General features: G+C 41.5%; 1 protein-coding gene across 1 annotated transcript; it reads right to left on the bottom strand.

Moving 5' to 3' along the window:
* Window positions 1-1,513: 1,513 nt before the first annotated feature.
* Window positions 1,514-20,421, bottom strand: LOC132897435 (legumain-like). Its single transcript, XM_060938709.1, has 13 exons — window positions 20,350-20,421; window positions 20,099-20,196; window positions 19,063-19,144; window positions 18,884-18,969; window positions 17,054-17,129; window positions 14,932-14,994; window positions 14,349-14,412; window positions 14,134-14,252; window positions 13,871-13,984; window positions 6,004-6,213; window positions 5,116-5,271; window positions 1,667-1,734; window positions 1,514-1,559 (listed from the first exon to the last, which is right to left on the bottom strand). The coding sequence occupies exons 1-13, from the start codon at window positions 20,419-20,421 to the stop codon at window positions 1,514-1,516; spliced, it is 1,254 nt and encodes a 417-aa protein (XP_060794692.1).
* Between the last annotated feature and the right edge of the window lie 822 nt (window positions 20,422-21,243).

Below are 21,243 nucleotides of genomic sequence, written 5' to 3'. Positions count from 1 at the left end.
ACGCCTTCTCGTTTGCAGACTGGTGAATCCTTGCTGCGTTTCCAGATTTCCTCTTTGACTCGTCTTTGAGTGAAGAGAACAACAACATTTCTGTTTCTGCCGTCTGCTCGTTTTCCTAATCGGTGGACGATATCCACTGCCTCTTCCAACTTCAGCTCCGGAGTAATCTTCTGGAGGATTTGTAAAACATTTTCTCTGATGTTCTCGTCTTTGGTTTCTTTCATACCTTTCAATCGTAGGCACCATCTCATTCTGTATCGCTCTTGCTCCCTCACTCTTTCTTTCAAATCTCTGTTTTCTTTGAGCAGTTGTTCATTTTTCTTCTCCAGTTGGATAACTTTGTTTTTGCAATCCTTCACTTCTGCAGCGTTAAACTCTACTGCCTTTGCCAAACTAGCAATCATGGCGGCGCTCTGTCGGTTTTGTTCTTTAATGTCCTCCAGCTGTGCTTCACATTTCTTCTCTAGCCCCAAGATAGCTTCGAGTATTTTTTTGTTGGAGATGCCATCTCCTTCCTCCGCTGGTTTGGACCTTTTCTCCTCTGGTGGTTGTTTTGAAGGAGTTGGGGGCGCAGAATCTTCTCCCCTCTCCTGTTTCTTTAGCCCTGCGTTAGCTAGCTCCACATTAGCATAGTCGTGTTCAACTTCCATTCCTTGCGACTGCATTTTGCGGTTGGATTTCGAACGTGCTAATGGAAGTTTTGTCGGTTTAATCAGCTTCTGTACGTCCATTGTTACATTTCAAGCGGAAAATAATACGATTTACAAATTTTGCGGGTTTATTTCGGAGCTCCTACAAAACACGACTTATCAGTTCGCCATCTTGGTGCTGACATCAGGAAGTAAATATTGGCACAGGAAATTAAAGTCGACGTGATGAGTTTGTCTCGAAAATCAGGAGATTGTGCCCTCTAGTGGTCAGGAGTGGTACTGCAGGACACTGGACAGTGGAGCAGAAACACTTGTGCAATTTTAACAGTTTGCTGAAGTCAAATGAAAACCGAGTTCTTACTGTCAGTATTATTACATGTGAAGTGATATTACTAACCCAGTTTATAAATCTGCTGAGCAAGCTGTTAAGAATTATATCATTACAGTATACTCACACATTAATGACACTAAATCTATCATCTTTTTAAATTAATAACACATTTAAAATTATGTCTAGCTGCTGCCTTTTGAAACCTTTTTAAAATCAAGTCATAGCATATCTACAGATTGTCTGTGGAGCACAATGCCGTCTAAATACACACATTTAACAAATAAACTTTTCTTTCTTTGCAAGTTCTTTATTATGGTATTTAGTTCGAGTAAAACAATTAATAGGTTGATCAGTTTTTCCATCACAAGTACATCATGATCATTTTTGACTCACCATTAAGAAAAAAAGCAGGAAAAGTAAAAAAGATAATAATAATATTGGTTTTAATAAGATGATCTAAATAACATCCTCATATTACTGAAAGTAAGAAAATGTGGAAAAGAAAACGATCATGAAGTCGTGTGTGAGTTCTTCAGAATGTTATCTCCCGGCTAACATGAGTGATGGCTTCGGTGATGATGATGGAAGCAAAGAAATTAGAAATTAAATTAGAAATGAAATTAGAATTGAAATTAGAAATGACTGGATGTGTTTAATTCCAGATTGACTGGAACACAGCACGTACCTCTCAACCTCCAAACCACACTCACACAGATTCACTAAAACCTGCAGGTGTGAATGAGTGACAACAAACTGCACAGAGAAAGAGAGAGAGAGAGAGAGAGAGAGAGAGATTAAGTTAATAAGTCCTCGTCATAAGTTTGTACACCCCTACTCATTCATAGCTTTTTCTGTATTTTGACTATTTTCTACATTGTAGAACAATACAGCTGAGTCGATTCAGAGACGAATTACTTTCTGAGTATTGTTCACTTGGAGGTGGACTGACACCAGAGTGACTCTCAGACTCTCAAGGTCAACGCTTTTTTATTGGCATTTCAACCATATACAGTTGGTACACGACAGAGTTAAAATGAAACAGCCATGGCCTGAAGGTTAGAGAAGCAGCTTTGGGCCCAGAGTGTTGCTGGTTTGATATCTGGAATCAGCAGGAAAAATGTGAGGGGAGTTTAATGTCTGAACAGCACTTTCCCCTCCCTCTGTATCATGGCTGAAGTGCCCTTGAGCAAAGCCCCTAAACCCCAACTGCTCCCTGGGTGCTGTAGTATAGCTGCCCACTGCTCTGGGGACCTGTGTGTGTGTTCACTGCTTCAGATGGAGGAATTTCACTGGGCTTGAGTGTGACAAAAAATGGTTTCTTCTTCTTTGAAAGAACATTTCTCCAGGACCATGGTGCTACATTAAACATCACAGGATCACAAATCTTTTAGAACATAAAGTGCAAGCAGCCACTGCCAACCAGTTCCTATTAATACTGTCCCAAGCATGATTGCTATGTTCCCAGCTGCTCATTACATTACATGCATTTAGCAGATGCTCTTATCCAGAGCAACGTACAACATACCCAGTAGGCTCAAGGGCACATCAGCCATTCCTGCTGGTCCAGGGAATTGAGCCAGCAACCATTTGGTCCCAAAGTTCTTTCTCTAACCTTTATGCCATAGCTTACCCATGGATTTATACTCATTCAGAGCTGACTGTAGCCGTGTATTTTTGACTGCGGATTCGACTGTGTTTCTCTTCACATAAAATGGACATTGACAATGTTTACCTTCATAAAGTGCCACAGAAATTAATTAAAAACATATCAATGTGTTTAATATTAGCAACCTTCATTTGTTTGAATGACAAACAGCACAGTTCAATCTCCCAAATAACAAGTGTCAGTAAACCTGCCGATTTAGACCAAACTACACACATGGACTCTATGAACTACACTTCCCAGAACTCACAGCGCCCTCTGTCTCCCGACTATTAACCACAGCTGTCACTCATCACCCTATTAGTCCCTCTGTCTATTTAAACCCCACTTTCACACCACTTTACTGTGAAGTATTGTTCTGCCTTTCCCAGTACATACCAAGCCTTGTTTATTTCTGACTGATGCACGTTTTCTTGACTTTAGCTTCTCCTCTCTCGTTTCCTCTCTTGCCTGTCCTCGTTAGCCCTGTTTGCCATTCACCTGACCATTGCTAGTTCTTTGGCCCTGATTTATGTCTCACGTTTTGGCTTGTGCACTGTTTGCTCTACACTCCTCTTCTGCACATACATCCATAAATGCCTGCACTGTGATAACAAGTTATTAAAAAAAAAACATACATTATTGCATAATATTCTGTATCGGCTTTTGACTTATTAGCATTGGTCTCAAATTTAGAAATTAATTTGAATTAATGCTGCTAAGAAGTGGCATGTGGCATCATCATGTTTTTATGATGGTCACTGCTAGTTTGCAAGGAAATTCAAGGCCCAGAGAAAGTAAAACATGGGCTGAGGTGTCATTCAGTGTGAAATTGAAGATAACAAGAATGGACATTCCAACTTGGAACATAACATGATGATACTTTCAACATATTTTACACAATTTCTATGATTCACCTTGTGACTCATCACCATCTGGGCACAAATTTTTAAACGCACTTTGTAATTCTGTCAATATTTTGAATTTCATTATTTTTTCAGACCTCAGATTTTGACACAAAGTCAATGAAATATTATAGCTGTAGCACAAAAGGGGTCTGTAAACCCTAATATCGCTCACATTTATAAACTTTGCCATTCTGAGGACCTGATAAGAAAAGAAAAACTGGCATTTAAACAGATAAGAAACTATTTTTTTATGTTTAAACCAAATTCATGTGACTAGTGATAATATTTTGGAGGATATAATGTATTGCATTACAGACATTTAGCAGATGCTCTTATCCAGAGTGACATACAGTGAGCACACACACACACACACACACACACACACACACACAGCTCTTGGGGAACAGTTGAGCATTAGGTGCCTTGCTCAAGGGTACTTCAACCATGGATTTTTCTTACTGGTCTAGAGAATCAAACCAGCAACCCTTTGGGCCTAAGGCTGCTTCTGTAACCTTGAGGTCATTGCTGCCCCATGAATATGTTTTGGATATAAAATCCTAACCATGGCTTCCCAGATAAAAAAAAGAAAAAAAAAGAAAGATGTTTTTAATGGAAAAATATTATATTTTGATGTTGGATTCAGTCAAAAAGACTTTGGTTTGAGGTTACAAGAAACAAACAAACATTTAGAAGGTCACTCAGTAGAGTGCATACCTCCATCAAGCCACATATTATCAACATCAAAATCAAATCACTTGAACCTAGGATAATACTAAGGCTGTCCACCAAATTTCATCCAAATCCATTCATGACTTTTTGCGTTACGTTGGGAAAAGACAAAAAAAAAAAATCCTGGATCCACATACAAATCCGGATTTGCATCAAAAGCTAATCAGTTGTTCCTTGGCCCATGGCTCATCTTTCCTCAAAATTTCATCAAAATCCATTCACCACTTTTTAGGTTATGTTGGGAACAAACAAACAAACAAACAAACAAACAAACAAACAAACAAACAAACAGAGGCAAAAACATATCCTTTTCCAACACATTTGGCAGAGGTAATAATGAACAAAATCTGAGACACGCAGAAACACCCCTATTGAGGTGACAGAATTATCCACCTGCCTAAAGACCTGAGCAGGAGACACACCAGGGGGCCATTTAAACAGATTAAACACTGCACTGGTGAAAGCACATGTATTAATATGTTTTTATTCCATTTAGTCTCTCATAAATTACAGCATGTTAATAAAGCTAGCCTCATTTATTAATTTTACCCAAAACGTATGAATTGAGCTGTTAGTTCATGCTGTTTCTTTGATTTGGTGATGAAATAAATGTTTGATACTGGATGAGTTTATTTTTTAATTATTCAGTTCATTGTTTTGGAAAAATCACAAAATAAAGATGTTAATTAGCTTGTTAATGTTACTAATGATGTATTAATGTTGATGTTGGGGAACACTGTGCAGTGGAATGTTAATGTTAGTGTGGTTTTTCTAGTTCCTGTTGTCTGAAATGATCATAAGTCATGTTAGTCAAAAAAAAATAAATAAACACACACATACAGTACAGATCCATACCGGCTCTTCTTCCCAGTTGAAGATAGTTTTTCTAAAATGCTCAGCCACGACTTTGAGTTCGTACGTGCGAGTCACCTCACATTTTTCAGTCAGAGCTTGTGAAGTGTTTACGCACTCAGTAATCTTCTGCAGGGCTTCATCCACTGTCTTCCTCTTCTACAAATAAGACCATAATATACACATTTCAAATAGAAAGACATCGAGAGGAACTGTTTCTAAAATACAAAGGTCTTTTCACGTTCCATGATAATATGTAATTCATGACAAAATGAAAACAATTTTGACATCATGGCTAATTTTATTACAGAATTAAAAATCAAACACATGTCACATGTGGGGGCGGGGTTTATCATATAATGGGTGTGGTTTAAACTTGACCCAGAGGAGTAATGGCTGATGTGGGACACCTGACCGTTGTTTCCCCCAATAATAAACACCGCTGAGTTTGTTACATTCTACTGTGACACAGACGGTTGCTGTTCAGATTCATTTACAAAATTTGCTGCACAAAAATAATCTCGACTTAAAAAGCATGTCAACATGAAATGTGACTACAAACAGATAAAAAAAAGTATGTCGTGTCAATTTTTAAAATAAAACATGTAGTCATCGCAGATTGCTGTGGTCGAAGAGGAATAAAACTCTTGGGGACATGCTGTTAGAGGAAAATGATCAACTTTTTTCATGGTAACAGTAACTCTGCTTCATCACACCACCTCTTCACTCAGTATTTTACTATAACAGCTACATGCAGTGTTTATTACTCCTATAATATAGGGTTATGTTGATGAATAAGAGTCAGGCTATGGATACAGTGAGTGTGAGTACTGAATCTGTTCAGAAATAAGGAGTGTAAATAATGCGGTGCAGTAGAAGTGGCTTACTCACTCTTTTAAGATCCTCATATTGCCTTTCCAGGGCTTGTCTTTTTTCTGGATCCTGTTCATTGTTAATCCTGTTTTCTTGGATTATTAGTGGAACTTCTGCAGTGTCGACCACATCGGATACTTGAACGTTCAGTGATTGGGATGTGTAGGCCTCACTGACAGACTTGGAGGATTCTCCAAGAAATTCACTCAACATTAACTTCAGCATGCGCTAAATAATGTCAGTTAAAGAAGAATAATTATGACATTACATGAAACAATCTAAGGATTTAAACACTGTCATTAATGTTTAATTGTCATAAATAATACAACACTTGCCAATGCCAGAGAACAAAATCATTAAGGATTTTTTTTATTCACAGAATGGTTCACTTTATTCCAAAATTGGCATATAATAATGATGTGCAGAAACCTTTAAGATATTCCATTTATTTTTATTGTACATTGTCATGTATTTCTCCTGGGCAGCCAAGTGCATACTGACTGCACCATGCTGGCATATGACTCGACATGGTTTCTCCAACACAAATAGTAAAATATCCCAGCTCCCTATGATGGAATATCCTCCTAATGGGTTCCTGCGCCATTGGCAATTCATTGACATGAGCCTGGTGGAGCCCAAGCCTCAAGAGTGGGTGTGTGGGTGAGGAATATGATATACTGAATCACTGGGTCAGCTCACTGCTGGGTCAACTACCTCATTACCATCAAGCACCCATTGCTCAGAGACTCCACAAGGTTCAGTGACATGATGAAATGACTGTTCTGAACACTTGGCAAGGGCTTTTTTTGGGGGGTGCAGCCTGCATGGGCATGCCAAAGGCCAACATGTTGGTCTCCACTGAGGACCTCCCTCTAGAGGCCAACCTGGTGGCCTCCACTGTAGAGCTCAGTCCAGAAGCCAACAGGGTGACCTCCAGCAGAATGCTCCCTTCAGAGGCTAACAGGGTGACTTCCACCAAAGAGCTCCCTCTATAGGCAGACAGGGCCACTTCCAATAAAGTGCTTCCACCAGAGGTCAACAAGGTTACCTCCGGCACCATGCTCCTGCTGGAGGTCAACCAAGTGACCGTCAGTGTCTGGCTTCTCCTGGTGGTCAACGAGACAATCTCCAATATCATTCCTTTGCAGGGGCCAGGATGGCCAAGTGGTTAAGGCTTTGGATTTAAGACCCAATAGATACATGTCTTTGTGAGTTCTCTTTGCCTGTTCTAGTTTATGCTTTGTGACAATGCTTGCCCCTTTTTGCAAGCCTGCTTTGTTAACCTTATGCGTTGGTTACTTACTAATAGTCTCTCTCTGTCACTCTCTCTCACTCTCTCTTTGGGAGTGTTTTTCCTGAGGTCAATTCCAGTGTATAGATACATTCATAGATGCACTGGGGCACATCATCAGTGATGTTTCCTGAGATCATTGCATGTTTTGGGTCTTTCAACATCAGACACCCTCACTCAGATGTTCCAGCCAGGGCCCGGCTTGTGTCCCAGCAGCATTGACCCACATTTTGGACCATTTTATCCAGATCCACCTAGAGGCCCTCTCTGCAGCTTCTATGGTGGATTTGATGGCGCTCATCTTTACAGGTCCTGTGATACCAAGCAGGGTGTAGGTGTTACATAGGCAGCAAAGCCTCTACATCCTACTTCTCTGCACTCACAGCAAGGTTCTTTTGTGAGAGCTGGAGAGAAGCCATGACCACAGCAAACACCATCAGCCACCCTGCTTTCATGGGCATCAGACTGGGAGCTGTGAGTTGATCTTGGCAGGCAGCTCAAGTTCCCAAACCATGTGACATTAACCTCCTTGAGGCTAGATGTCATGTTAAAATTGACTTCTTCAAAGCAGGTCTTATTAATTGAGTGGACATTCCCTGGGAGGACTGCATGGAAGAGGCCAACAAGCAGAAGCAGCTCAATTAACACAAGCTGGTGGAGCAATGCTGAAGGAGTGGCTTGAAAGCTTGCTGTAAGTGCATAGAAGTGGGATGTAGAGGCTTTGCTGCCTGCTCCCTATGTAAGACCTACACTGTGCTCGGCATCACAGGAGCTGTAAAGATGAGAGCCATCAAATCCACCATAGAAGCTGCAAAGAGAGCTTCCAGGTGGATCTAGATAAAAAGGTCCAAAACATGGGACACAAGCCGGAGTCTGCCCTTGCCACAAGCCTTGTCATATTGAGGCTGTGGGATGGCTCCCAACCCAGCATGCCCAGGTAACACTATGTCCACCAGAGTTTTGTGTCTTAACTGAGACTCTGCCAGCTCCAGGCCATCTTGAGTGCTCCATTTCCTGCCTGTCCTCACCTCAGTCCCTGCCAATGCCACTCTGGATTCACTGGGGTCCTGAGACACCAGTGCCTCTCTTCTGCAGGAGACCCTGAACTCCTCCTCCAGGCTGCTGATAGGAAGCTGGAGTTTGTTGCTCCTACCGTACAGTGCTGCACTGCTGAGACTGTGTGGCAGACCCAGCCATCTACAGAGGTAACAGCTGATCTTTCTCTCTTGGGTCTCTACTGTAGACATTGTCACCTTGTTGCCCTTTGTCTGGCTGGAGTCTCATCACATCGCTCCTGTGGAGGACAGCCCCATATGGACAGTTGAAAGTCACTCTTGGAAGATGCTCTGGACACTTATAGTAATGCTTTTATGGCTGAGGACTGCAGCTGACTTGCTAACTTTAGGACTGCAGTTATCATGAACAGTTTTGCACTCAAGTTTCCATCAATGAAGAGTTACAGCGGTTACACTTCCTGAGAGTCCTCAGGAAGTACAACCTAGACTCCAACCTGCTGCTGACCTTCTACCGCTCATCCATTGAGAGCCTGCTGACGTACTGTATCACAGTATGGTACGGCAGCTGCACAGCTGCAGACAGGAAGAGGCTCCAGAGAGTAGTAAAGGCAGCACAGATGATCATAGACTGCCCCCTCCCCTCCCTGATGGACATTTACACCTCACGCTGCCTCAGCAGAGCTAGGAACATTATCAAGGACAGCTCCCACCCTGGCTTTGATCTGTTTGACCTGTTGTCCTCATGGAGGCGCTACAGGTGCATCAAGACAAAAACAGTTAGATTCAAAAACAGCTTCTTTCCAAAAGCCATAACCACCCTGAATTCGAATATGCACTGACTTTATAGTCTAACTCTCACTGTGCAATACTTATAATGTGAAATACCTGGACTCTCCCTGTGCAATACTTATATGTGCAATACCTGGTCTCTCTCTGTGCAATACTTATAATGTGCAATACCCGGACTTTCCCGTGCAATACTATAATGTGCAATACTTATAATGTGCAATACCCGGACCCTCTCTGTGCAATACTTATAATACTTAGAATGTGCAATACCCGGACTCTCTCTGTGCAATACTTGTAATACTTAGAATGTGCAATACCTAGACTCTCTCTGTGCAATACTTATAATATGCAATACCCCACTGCATAAATGTGGAACACAACACTGTATATAGCACCCCCCTTTTTTCACCCCTTCTCTTTTTTATTGCAGATTTTATATTTTATACTGTTTGCACTGTGATTGGAGTTGCTTTTAATCTCATTGTACATGTGTATAGTGACAATAAAGGCATTCTATTCTATTCTATTCTATTCTATTCTATTCTAAATGAGGATGAGTTCTCTTTTGAGTCTGATTCCTCTCGAGGTTTCTTCCTCATGTCAACTGAGGGAGTTTTTCCTTGCTACTGTTGCCATAGGCTTGCTCATTGGGAAGAGATTAGGGATAAAATTAGTTCATGTTTAAAGTCATTAAAATTCTGTAAAGTTGCTTTGTGACAATGCCTGTTGTTAAAAGCGCTATAAAAGTAAACTTGACTTTGTACACCAGCAGAAGCCAGAAGATATGGGGCAAGATGCCATGTTGGTATATCCATTCCTTGAACCTGCCAGGTAAACCAGACTTGTCTACTGTGGACAGCCAAGCTTCAAGGTTCTTGATGGTTGACTAGATAGATGCTGCATCCCTGAAGCTACAGTCAAAGACCTTGCCAAAATTAGTGACTTTTATTTCCATTTCCGGTTGAGAGTACATTGTGCGCATTCTGGCTGCCACTTCTCACCAGAGTCTTTTATTTTATTTTCTCTTCTTTTTTTTTTTTACTTTTTTTTATCTTTTAATTAATTATTTTTGTGTGTGTGTGTTTGTGTAGGTTGATGTTTATTTTTGTTTGAGTGTTTTTGCCCACCGGTTATGGTGTAGCTCTGGACCCAGTTTTGGGTGTCAGTTCCCTCCAGGCCTTGGTTCGTCGTGGGTGATGCCTGTGCTCCTAGCTATGGACTGCAGTGAGCTCATTGCTCATTTTAACATTGGGGTTGTCCAGCCCTCTGTGCAGCTGTGTTTTAGTGCTTGGCGTGATGTTCCAAGCGATGTTGCTCGGTGGCGTTGTGGCAGCTGTGCAGGTGGTTTGGGACATACCAGCACTCTGTGTGGCAGTGCATCTGTGCTCACTTTGTGGATCCATGGCGTGGTGTTCCGAGTGATGTTGCCCGGCTGATGTTGCCCGGCAGCATCACAGCAGCTGTGCTGGCAGTGTGGGACGTGTTTTCATGCGCCTTTTGGTGGGACTGTGGCTGCTACACCATTGGAATGACATCCTGACCTCTATTTGGTGGACTTTTTTTCCCCCTGTAATTGTAAAGTGACCTTGGGTTTTGACAAAGGCGCTATATAAATTTAACCTATTATTATTATTATTATTATTATTATTATCAGAGGCATGGTGGTGTAGTGGTTAGCCCTGTCACCTCACAGCAAGAAGGTCCGGGTTCGAGCCCTGTGGTTTCTGTGTGGCGTTTGCATGTTCTCCCTGTGTCCGCATGGGTTTCCTCCGGGTGCTCCAGTTTCCCCCACAGTCCAAAGACATGCAGGTTAGGTTAACTGGTGACTCTAAATTGACCGTAGGTGTGAATGTGAGTGTGAATGGTTGTCTGTGTCTATGTGTCAGCCCTGTGATGACCTGGCGACTTGTCCAGGGTGTACCCCGCCTCTCGCCCGTAGTCAGCTGGGATAGGCTCCGGCTTGCCTGCGACCCTGTAGAACAGGATAAAGCGGCTAGAGATAATGAGATGAGATTATTATCGACTGGTTTCTCAGTGATAGATGGTATAGGAATGCCATCCACAAAAAAGCAGAACTTGGTCATCACTTTTCCTCTCTTCAGGACCATGGACCTGGATTCCGTTGGTTTAAAGCTCATTCTTTCTGAAGAAATAAGTTTTACCAGGCCCTGAAGGCTCCATCTGCTGACAGGAACTGATGTAGTGGTGGCCATCAGGTCATCAACATAGGCTCTGATGGGGGGCTGCTGGATACTGGATTTGGACAGGGGCCTCTGCATGCCATCTCAGTTGCCTTGAACACCATATTCATGGCAAGGGTGAAAAGAATAACTGAGCTGGTACAGCCAGTTATGATCCCTTTCTCAAGCCAGTGACAGTCAGATGTTGAGCTCCCAGAAGTGACCCTAAGCCTGAAGTTGCCATCATTGTTTTATGGGGGGGGGGAATGATGACCCCTGTCCCTTTTTGCCAGCCTGTTTTGTATACCAGCTTTTGGGCGGGGGATCTTATGCCTTGTTTATTTACTATTAGTCTCTCTCTCTCTGTCTCTCTCTCTCTCTCTCTCTCTCTCTCTGTCTCTCTCTCTCTCTCTCAGGGAGTGTTTTTCCTTAGATCCATTCCAAAAGTTTCACCTGTTTGGCTAGCAATAAAAACTGCATGTTTCAAAGTTGGCGGCTCTCTTTCCTTGCTTTTGTGCTTTTTCCTCTCTGATGTTGTTTACTGTCTAGAAGACTGTGACCTTCTGGATATTTTTGTTATGCTGTTTCTTTGGTTAAATTTGAGTTGTTTAATACACTATTTAATGCTGCAAAATGGTGTGTTTCCTGTATTCATCATGGTCTTGTGAGCCAGATTGTGACCTGACAGAGGCTCGTCTGGGATCATTGTCTTATACAGGGTCCATCATTCATATATTTAAGGGAAGGGGATATATGTGTTGCCTGTGTTAATCCATATATTATGGCTTAGTTCAGAGTTGGTGCATGGTGAGCCATACTGTAGATGTGCTTCCCACACTGCCTGTTGTGTGTGTTTCTTTAATCCTAGGTAATGACCTTGCTGGTAATAAAGTATGGCCTGAGGGGGTATTAACACCTTCTGTAGCCACTGTCCCACCACTTTTGTCAAAATTGGATGAATGTGCAGCTCAATCTCCAGAGGTGTCTCCAGTGTGTGCTGTGATGCATGCCGAGAGTCATGCTGAGGCAAATTTGTTTTCACTGATGTCAGAACAAACTAAAGGACCACACATAAAGGATATGGTTCCTTTTGTCAGGTTTCCCTCCATCTGTCTCCTGTTGTGAGGTGGTGGAGGAGCAACGTGCTGACCCATACTTGTTGGAGCTGGTTAACTTTTTCCATCCATAGGACGACATGAAAAGTGCTGATCAGGGTTAGTTTCTTCAAGGTGAGCTGCTGTTGAGCAAATGGGTGCTGTGTGGTGACAGTTCTGTGGTTGACTCAACTGTTCATGTGGTAGTTCCAACCAAATTCCATGATATGGTCTTGAAGTTGTCTCATGATAGAGATGGTCATCTTGGAGTGCAAAAAACATATGACTGCATATTGCAGTATTTCTTTTGGCCTTGGTTAAAGTGTGATGTTGCTACCTATATTAGAACATGTTACACCTGTCAACTTACAGTAAAGCCAAACCAGTCCAATAAGCCTGCTCCTCTGGTGCCAATTCTGGCAGTCAGTAAGTCCTTTGAGCAATAGATTGTGTGGATCCTCTACTTCACTCTGAGGCTGGCAGCACATATTTGTTAACTGTTATGTGTCAGAGCACAAGGTATCCTGCAGCTTGTCCACTCCGTACCATAACCATCAAATCAGTGGTGAGAGTGCTGACTCACTTTTTTTTTTTCTATTTTTGGCATTCCTTCTGTCATACAGAGTGATCAAGGTTTGAACTTTACATCTTGCTTGTTTTCACAGGTTTTAAAAGAACTACATATCAAACATCATTGTACATCTGCATAACATGCACAAAGTTGTGGTGTGTGAGAGAGATTTCATCAGACTCTAAAATCTTTGTTGCATGCTTATTGTATGGAGTCAGACCAGGACTGGGAAAAGGGTTTGCCATGGCTTCTGCTGTCTGTCAGGGAGGGAGTACAAGAGAGCATGGGGTTTAGCCCAAACGATCTTGTGTTTGGCCACACTGTGAAGGGTCCACTGGCAGTTTTGCAAACAGACTGGAAGGAGGCTAACCCACCTGTAAACCTTTTAGACTATGTAAATGGTTTTAGACAATGGTTTTAAACAGCAGGTGAGTGGGCGCAAGACAAGTTGGCAACCACTCAGGCCAAAATGAAAAAAAAATTTTATGATTGTTGAGAAGAAAGGCATGAGTTTGGCCTTGGCTCTCCTCCCAATTGTGAGTTCTCCATTCCAGGCTAAATTCATGGGTCCATACTCTATTTTAAAGAAAGTCTTTGAGTAAAATTATATCATCGCAACTCCTGACTGCTGAAAAGACACTCAGTTGCATCACATGAACTTGCTAAAGCCATACAATGCCCCTGTGGTGCCAAGAGTTACTGAACCGCTAATGCGAGATTCCGCTAATGCAAATTATTTACTTTATTTAATGCTGCAAAATGATGTGTCCCCCCTCTTTGTCATGGCCTTGTGAGCCAGGTTGTGACAGCTGTTTGTAGATCACCTGACCTTTGCCTGTTTCTCTACATTGTTTCTGCCTCCCAATTTGAACCTGTTTGTGTGCCCTTTTAACAAACACTCTAAACCTACACTTGCATCAACCTCCATTACATGACATACATACCTTGTCCCCATAGTGACATGGTGTCTCAGTCACTCCTGCCTTCCTCGCATCCTTACTCACATGTTTCTCCAGGTAGGAAAACTGCTCTCCAAATGAAGTCATGGTAAGTTTTACCTTTAGAGTGAAGTGAAGAGGAACAGAAAAAAATGAATGATGTTCAATTCAAATACATTACAATTATGCAAGAAATCAAATGAAAGTTTTGTGGTGTAAAAATAATTTATTAAAGAATTAATTCCTCAAAATAATCCAAAAACTCTTACCGTCTCCATGTGCTGTAGCCAGTTAAAGGTGAACATATCAGAAAGAAAGGTATTTCTTTCCTTGTTGAAGAAACAAGCATAGGTATATTCATCAGGCTTGCATGAAGAAACTGCATACACTGAAATTCAAGGTTAACAGTCTTTCAGAAACATGAGCAGAATGTACCTAAACATATCAGAACTGTGAATTTTCCATCAGTAGATATGGTACTAACCGTTGCTCTCAGACAGATGATCCAGCATTGATCCAGAACAACATGCTTCCAAATAAATGATCATCTACAAACATTGACCAGGTTGTACAAAAGATCAGCAAACACACACACACACACACACACACACACACACACACACAAGAACAAATGTAAATACACATACAAAATTATAAATGGTTTAATGTTTTAGGGTTATTATTTTGGGGTTATTTTCTTGGTTTATAAATAAGAATGTTGGGGAGGAACGTGTAAATAGAGCAGGTCCTTATCACGTTAGCACTGGAATCAGCAGCCAATTGTATCTCCCTGACTTTGTGTTGTGACCTTGCCTTTGTCTAGCGCTCTAATTTTGATGAGATCGCTGATATCTGATTTTGTGACCTTGGTTTGCCTTTTGACCACATGTTTTTTTCCCCCCAAAACTGTTGTTCTATCAGAGTGTTTTGTGAAGGACCTTGACTCTCTTGACCTTGATTTCCCTGCTCATAAACCTTTTCTATATGGATTCTTGCTCTGCCTCTGAGAGCCCTGGGTTACAGAGATGTTCTGAAATGTAAATTAGGGGTTAAAGTACTTACTGTACCTTTGAAAATTTGTGACTCTGTGACATCGCCTTCACTGTCTGAATGAGGTCATGGGCATAAAGCTGTAACAGGAGAAAAAAGATCATTATGTTTCATGACCTCAGTAGTAGATGGATCTGATACTCTGATGGAAATGAGTTCTTACTAATATTCAGTTTTATTGAAATCAAAACAACTCAACAAGCTGATGTTTCAACTGTACAACACCCTATAATGATGTGTCACATCTGCACCAGCAACCGTTCAAGACTCCACTTCCCAGCATTCACAGTGGCCTTCAAACATGGCCACCATGGACTACAGCACCTCTCCTGCACATCACCATTCACTGTCACCTGTTTACTAATTGCACCTGGACAATCACTATTATAATCATTTAAGCACTCTCACTGCACCTAGTCTTTGCAATGTAATGCTCAGTGTGTCCTGCTTGACTTTACCAAGCCTGGCTAGTTTCCATATTGAGATTCTGGTTTATGGTGGTGTAGTGGTTAGCACTGTTGCCTCATAGCAAGAAGATTCTGGGTTTGAGTCTACTGGCTACTGGGGGCCTTTCTGTGTGGAGTAGAGGTCTGCGCGGGTTGGATTTTTCAGTCCCGCTCCCGCCTGCGCCCGCATTGGGCAGTCCCGCTCCCGCCCGCGCCCGCAAACAATTATGATTTTCAGTCCCGCTCCCACCCGCACCCACAAAAAAATTATGATTTTCAGTCCCGCTCCCGCCCGCAAATCCCGCATGATGCAGACGTTCGCGTTATTTCTCAGGAAAGTTCTTGTCTTGACACAGCGTGATGGTGTCCCGCCCCCTACTTTGAGTGGATTTGAGCATAAATATCTACAGCTCACGTTCACATTTGTTATTATTTACCTTGTTTCTGAATTCAGCATGTAGTGTCTCTAATAATAATAATAAGTGCTGTCAAGCGATTAAAATATTTAATCGCGAATCACACATTTTTATCACATGAGAAACCATTGTAATTCTCTGATCAGCATAAAAAAGTGAATGGGCTTGTTTTGTACCAATGGTGTTGTTTGTTTTTTTTAATGCAAAGCAGAGCTAGTAAGAGAAGTGAATTGATTTACTGCTTGAGTTAGTCTACAACTCTAATCAGAAAGACAGGTTACACAGTGACGGTAGGCTTGACTCACTGCTATCCCAGAAATCCTTCCTGTAATATGCAAATTTGGCCGCCTCTGATTGGACAGCCAAATTTGCATATTACAGGAAGGATTTCTGGGATAGCAGTGAGTCAAGCCTACCGTCACTGTGTAACCTGTCTCTCTGATTAGAGTTGTAGACTAACGCAAGCAGTAAATCACTTCACTAATGGTTCTCTTGCTAGCTGGGTGTGAACTGCAAGTCATTAGAGTGATCAAAGGATTTCCCATTAGGGTGATCAATGGCAAATTTAAGATACCATTCCTCACTCAATCTGGCAATCTGACTCTCTCTGCAAATTTAGGCATCTTAAAATGTTTTTATTAATGCCAAATAAAATATCCAGCACAAATTATATATGATAGACATAAATTAATAATTTATAAATTTTATCTCAAACACGTTTTTAGTTAGCGGGACTGCAGCTTATCACCGTTCCTGCCCGCGCCCGCGCATGCATATGTGCACTTCCGGTCCCGCCCACGCCCACAATGAGCTTTCAAAATTTGTCCCGCGCCGCACTGCTTTGCGGCGGGTCCAGCGAGTCCCACGGGAGTCCCGCGGGACTCCCGCAGGAGTGCAGGGCTCTAGTGTGGAGTTTGCATGTTCTCCCTGTGTCTGTGTGGGTGTGCTCTGGTTTCCTCCAAAGACATGCAGGTTAGGTTAATTGGTGGCTCTAAATTGACTGTTGGTGTGAATGGTTGGGTTCTGGCTTTGACTTTGTTTTGTATTTTTGGGCTTTGCCCTTTGACTCTGCCTTTGACCTTCATTTTGTGCTGAATCTCACCATTTCCTGTTTTTGATTCTGGTTTTGTTTCTACTTTATGATTTGGGTTTGTTTGCCTGTGTGCTCTTAATAAACTCTTTTTCTGCTTTTACATCCCTCTGTTGCTTGCATAACCAGCACTATGTAAGAGATCTGAATACGACCTAGAAGGAGGAGGAAAATTTACTAAACTTACTGTGGAGTTAGGAAAGTGAAAAAATCCTTTATTTCCATGGTCTGATAAGTAGATGAAGATGGTATCATTTTCACCACTGAAAGAGAATAAATATTAAAATAAGATATATTGTCATAAATGTTATCAAAATGTGGTGTTTATTTTATAGATTCCTAACTACATTGTTCCCATGACAACAGATGATGCAAACAAAATCACAAACCTGCCAACCTTCACATGTTTTGTGTACGAGCTCCACATTTTAATGTCAGAAAACACGGCAGTGTCTTATCACTCAAAAATAGACAAAAAGAAGAATCTTCTCCCCCACACCCCCCCAATAAAAAACAGGAGATGAACCAATTGAACAGATGCACAGCAGCAGCTTGTGCTCATGACTTTGTGTTGCAAGATGATATTAATATCTACACAGCCTCAAATGAAATAAAGTGGAGAGGATATCACACTCGGCTTATGTGAGTGAACCTTTGAGCAAACCAGGTAAAAAGAGTTGCCAGGTTTCAGCAAAATTTTCCAGCCCAACTGCATCTCAAAATCCCCCTGAAAGATCTTAAACTAGCCTCAAATTTTGGGCATTAAAAAAAGGTGATGTTTTTCTTCCTTTTTCAGTCTTTATGTGGGAAATGCTCACTGTGACACACACACACACACACACACACACACACACACACACACACACACACACACACACACACCGTATTTCTGATGTATGGATATTAGTCACTCAATAATCCCCCTTATCCCTCTCACAACTTACCAAGACTGTCTGAGCTGATTTTGGTCTCACTATCAGTCTCAAGAAAACACAAGTAATGGGTCAAAACACTGAGAACCCACCCATCATAATGATCTCTGATCAAACATTAGAAATAGTCAATGACTTCGTTTACCTGGGTTTAACCCTTTCCAACTCCCTGTCTCACAACTCCGAGTTGAACAAATGCATTGGTAAGGCCACGACCACAATGTTGAGACTCATCCAAAGAGTTTGGAACAAGAGGAAGCTAACTGCATGCATGAAGATCAAGGTGGACAATGCATCTGTCATCAGCATTCTATGAGCAAGACATGGACCCTTTGAGTCTGTCAGGAGAAAAGGCTAAATACATTCCACGTGCAAAATCTTCAACAAATCCTCAACATTAAGTGGCAGGATAAAATTCAAAACAATTCAGACAAGTCTTGGAATGTGCAGGCACCACAACAATGTTTAGAATCTTGAAGCAAAGACGTATGTGTTGGATGGGTCACATGGTTCAAATGGCAGACAGTAGGATCCCCAAGGATCTTCTGCATGGTGAGCTTGCTCAGGGAAAAAGACAGATACCGTACCTGCACTACAAGGATGCCTTCAAATGTGATTTAAAAGAAATGCACATTGAGATGAACACCTTGGAAGAGTACACAAGGGACAGGGGCTCCTGGAAGCAAACAGTGAAGCTGATCTTGCTACCTTTGAGAATGCGCAGACCTGGGCAGCAAAAGAAAAACAGTTGAAGTGACACACTCAACCGCAGCCTACGCACCAGCCCACAAATTAGGCTACAACAGCTCCTTACACTTGTGATGCATCTGGAAGAGTATGTGATACTCGTGCAGGACTTAACAGTAACAGCAAAAGTGCGGCTCAACCTGCAGAAATCAAATGGTCTCTCGAGACTGAACTTGCCAAGGACTGTCTGAGCTGCTGTTCTAGAAATTAACCAACACCTTCTGACCAGAATCCAGGATTCAGCAGTTATTTAAAGAAGTTGAGTAAAGTATGATGTCAAAGGTCATCTGAATTAGATGTGGAATTTGGTGAATAAAGATAAAAGAACTGGTTTCTACCTTTGTATAACTTTTATTGGTCCTGTTTTCTTGACAGCAGTTGAATCTCCATGGAGTACAGCCAGAAAGTTTTCAGCTGATACATCCTGATAATGAACAGTTATTTAAAACAATTAATTCATCTTAACAAAAATAACTAATCAGAATATTTATTTATTCCATGTTACAGAACACATTACTGTTCCAGTGTAGTCCTTTAGAACCCCAGGGTAAACATTTGGGCCATTTGGTACATTGATGATGTTTCCAGGAAAGGGATTTCTGAACAAAAATATGACAGACAAGTAATATAATTATCTATAATTAATAATTATCTCATCTCATCTCATTATCTCTAGCCACTTTATCCTGTTCTACAGGGTTGCATGCAAGCTGGAGCCTATCCCAGCTGACTACGGGCGAAAGGCAGGGTACACCCTGGACAAGTCGCCAGGTCATCACAGTGAGGATAAATGAATTGTAATAATTTTGTTCCACATGTTAGATTGTTATATTTATTTAAACCTCTGCCCTGGAAAATGAGTAAAATACTGTAACATTCTTGGATAATACTGTAATGTGTGTTCCATTGTGAGATGCTTATGTGATGTCACTCTGGAAATAAATTACAGGATGTATAATTTAAAAAAATGCACGTACTAATCCACTGTCCTGTTGCTTAACAGATTAAAATAATAAAGATTAAAAATAAAGTCTGGTGTGTTGGATAAGACTTTCCCAGAGGGTGGACCAGGACATGCTTCTTTTGTCCTTTTATTCCTCAGCTCACAAGAGGGCAAGAAGCTCGAGTGGGAACTTGTTGGAAAGGACTCAGCAAGAAGGAGGAGTACATGCATGAATTTCAGGTCAAATAAAGTACCAAAACATGGTCCAATTGGGCCCAGGATGGGTTCGTTGAACACCTCTTGGCGAGCCCTATGCACCTGTAAATGTTTCCAGATCTGGGCCTTTCACTTTGGAAGTTAATATCTTTTAAATTTGGGTGCACAAGGCTCCTATTTCTCAGGGTTGTGGGGCTCCAGTGGGTCAGGTGCAGCCCCATTTGGTCTGGGCTGACGTGAGGAACATTCAAGTAAATTATTTTTTTACGAGTAACATAAACGTATTTTACATCACCACAATGAAATGTATTTTTAAATTCTCATGTCATCTAATCTGAGAGTATTTTCTCACTATTTATCACGGCCCACTTCTCCTACAGAGCACCATACTCACTGTTGATCATAAGCGACATCATCATACATCATCACCACAATCTGCTCGTCTGGAACACCATTCTGGTGCGTGATCTGGTAAGCGTGACACACGTTGGCCTGTAACAGAAAAGGTCCTTGAAAAGAAATCATTTAACTGAGCTTTAAGCATAAAAGCAATTTTTCAAAAGTATCCTAGAACATATTAGCATTACTTATGTACGACATCTGAAGTTAACACTAAATTTAAGTCACTGCATTTAATATTCACACCTGTACAGCATAGTCTTCCCAACCATTTGAACCTGCTGCCAGGAGAACCCACTGTTTGCCCTTACTGGCCATGTTGATGGTCCTACAAAGCAGAAAACTGAAACTCAGGTGTCATTGGGCCAACAAGAGAATTCACAAAACTAACAATAATTATTTAAATTTAATCACAAAGAATCATAGCAGAGTGTCTGCATGTCTTTCTGATGTCTGGGTGGGTTTTCCTCTGCTTTCATCCCACTTCCTAAAAACATGCCAGTAGGTGGATAGGTTCAGGTAACTTGTCGCTAGGTGTGAATGAGTGCACATGGTGCCCTGTGATGTCCTGGCATACATTACCATCCCGGGTGATCTCACACCACATTCTGTAATTTCTTTTGAATTGGATTACTGGTGCTGAATAAAAACTGTTGATTCTTACCTGTTTTCTCTCCTGTGATGGCTTCAACTCAGTGGGACTTTGAGTGAGTGTCCTGAAAAGGTGCATCAGGAGTTTTTATATCCAGCAAACAGTCCACTTTCAGTTCTTCTCCCAAGCTATGAGCAGGTTTTGGTTTTGGCATACCTGGAAACACAGTGCATGGTACACAAAATGTCATTGAATTTGGCTTTAAAATACACTGGACATGTCTAACAATGTGATATCACTGAACCTTCTGTATCTTCAGTTTGTATATAAACCATGTGCAATAAAGCTTTTACGTATTTTTCAGTGTAGTAAATGCTACCTGTAATAGCTGTGAGGTTCAGACAGAGATATAATCTGCACCCCCTTCTGGGAAGATTTATTTTCAAACTCAAGCTTAATGGACTCTTTTTTACTTTCTTCATCACTTTCAGTATCATGCGTCACTCTTCAGTATGTTTCAGTGATTCAGTACAATTCACAGTACATCA

Source organism: Neoarius graeffei, chromosome 14, assembly GCF_027579695.1.
Source record: "Neoarius graeffei isolate fNeoGra1 chromosome 14, fNeoGra1.pri, whole genome shotgun sequence".
Classification (NCBI taxonomy): domain Eukaryota; kingdom Metazoa; phylum Chordata; class Actinopteri; order Siluriformes; family Ariidae; genus Neoarius; species Neoarius graeffei.
This window is presented reverse-complemented; position numbering and strand designations above follow the sequence as displayed.

Excerpts from the sequence above, each read along its gene's own strand:
- LOC132897435 (XM_060938709.1), bottom strand. The coding sequence starts at position 20,421 with ATGGCCAGTAAGGGCAAACAGTGGGTTCTCCTGGCAGCAGGTTCAAAT. Across the intron at positions 14,995-17,053 it reads TTCACTTTCCTAACTCCACA|CTTTATGCCCATGACCTCAT; the intron begins GTAAGTTTAGTA and ends CTCCTGTTACAG. Across the intron at positions 14,253-14,348 it reads TCATCTGTCTGAGAGCAACG|TGTATGCAGTTTCTTCATGC; the intron begins GTTAGTACCATA and ends CTTGAATTTCAG.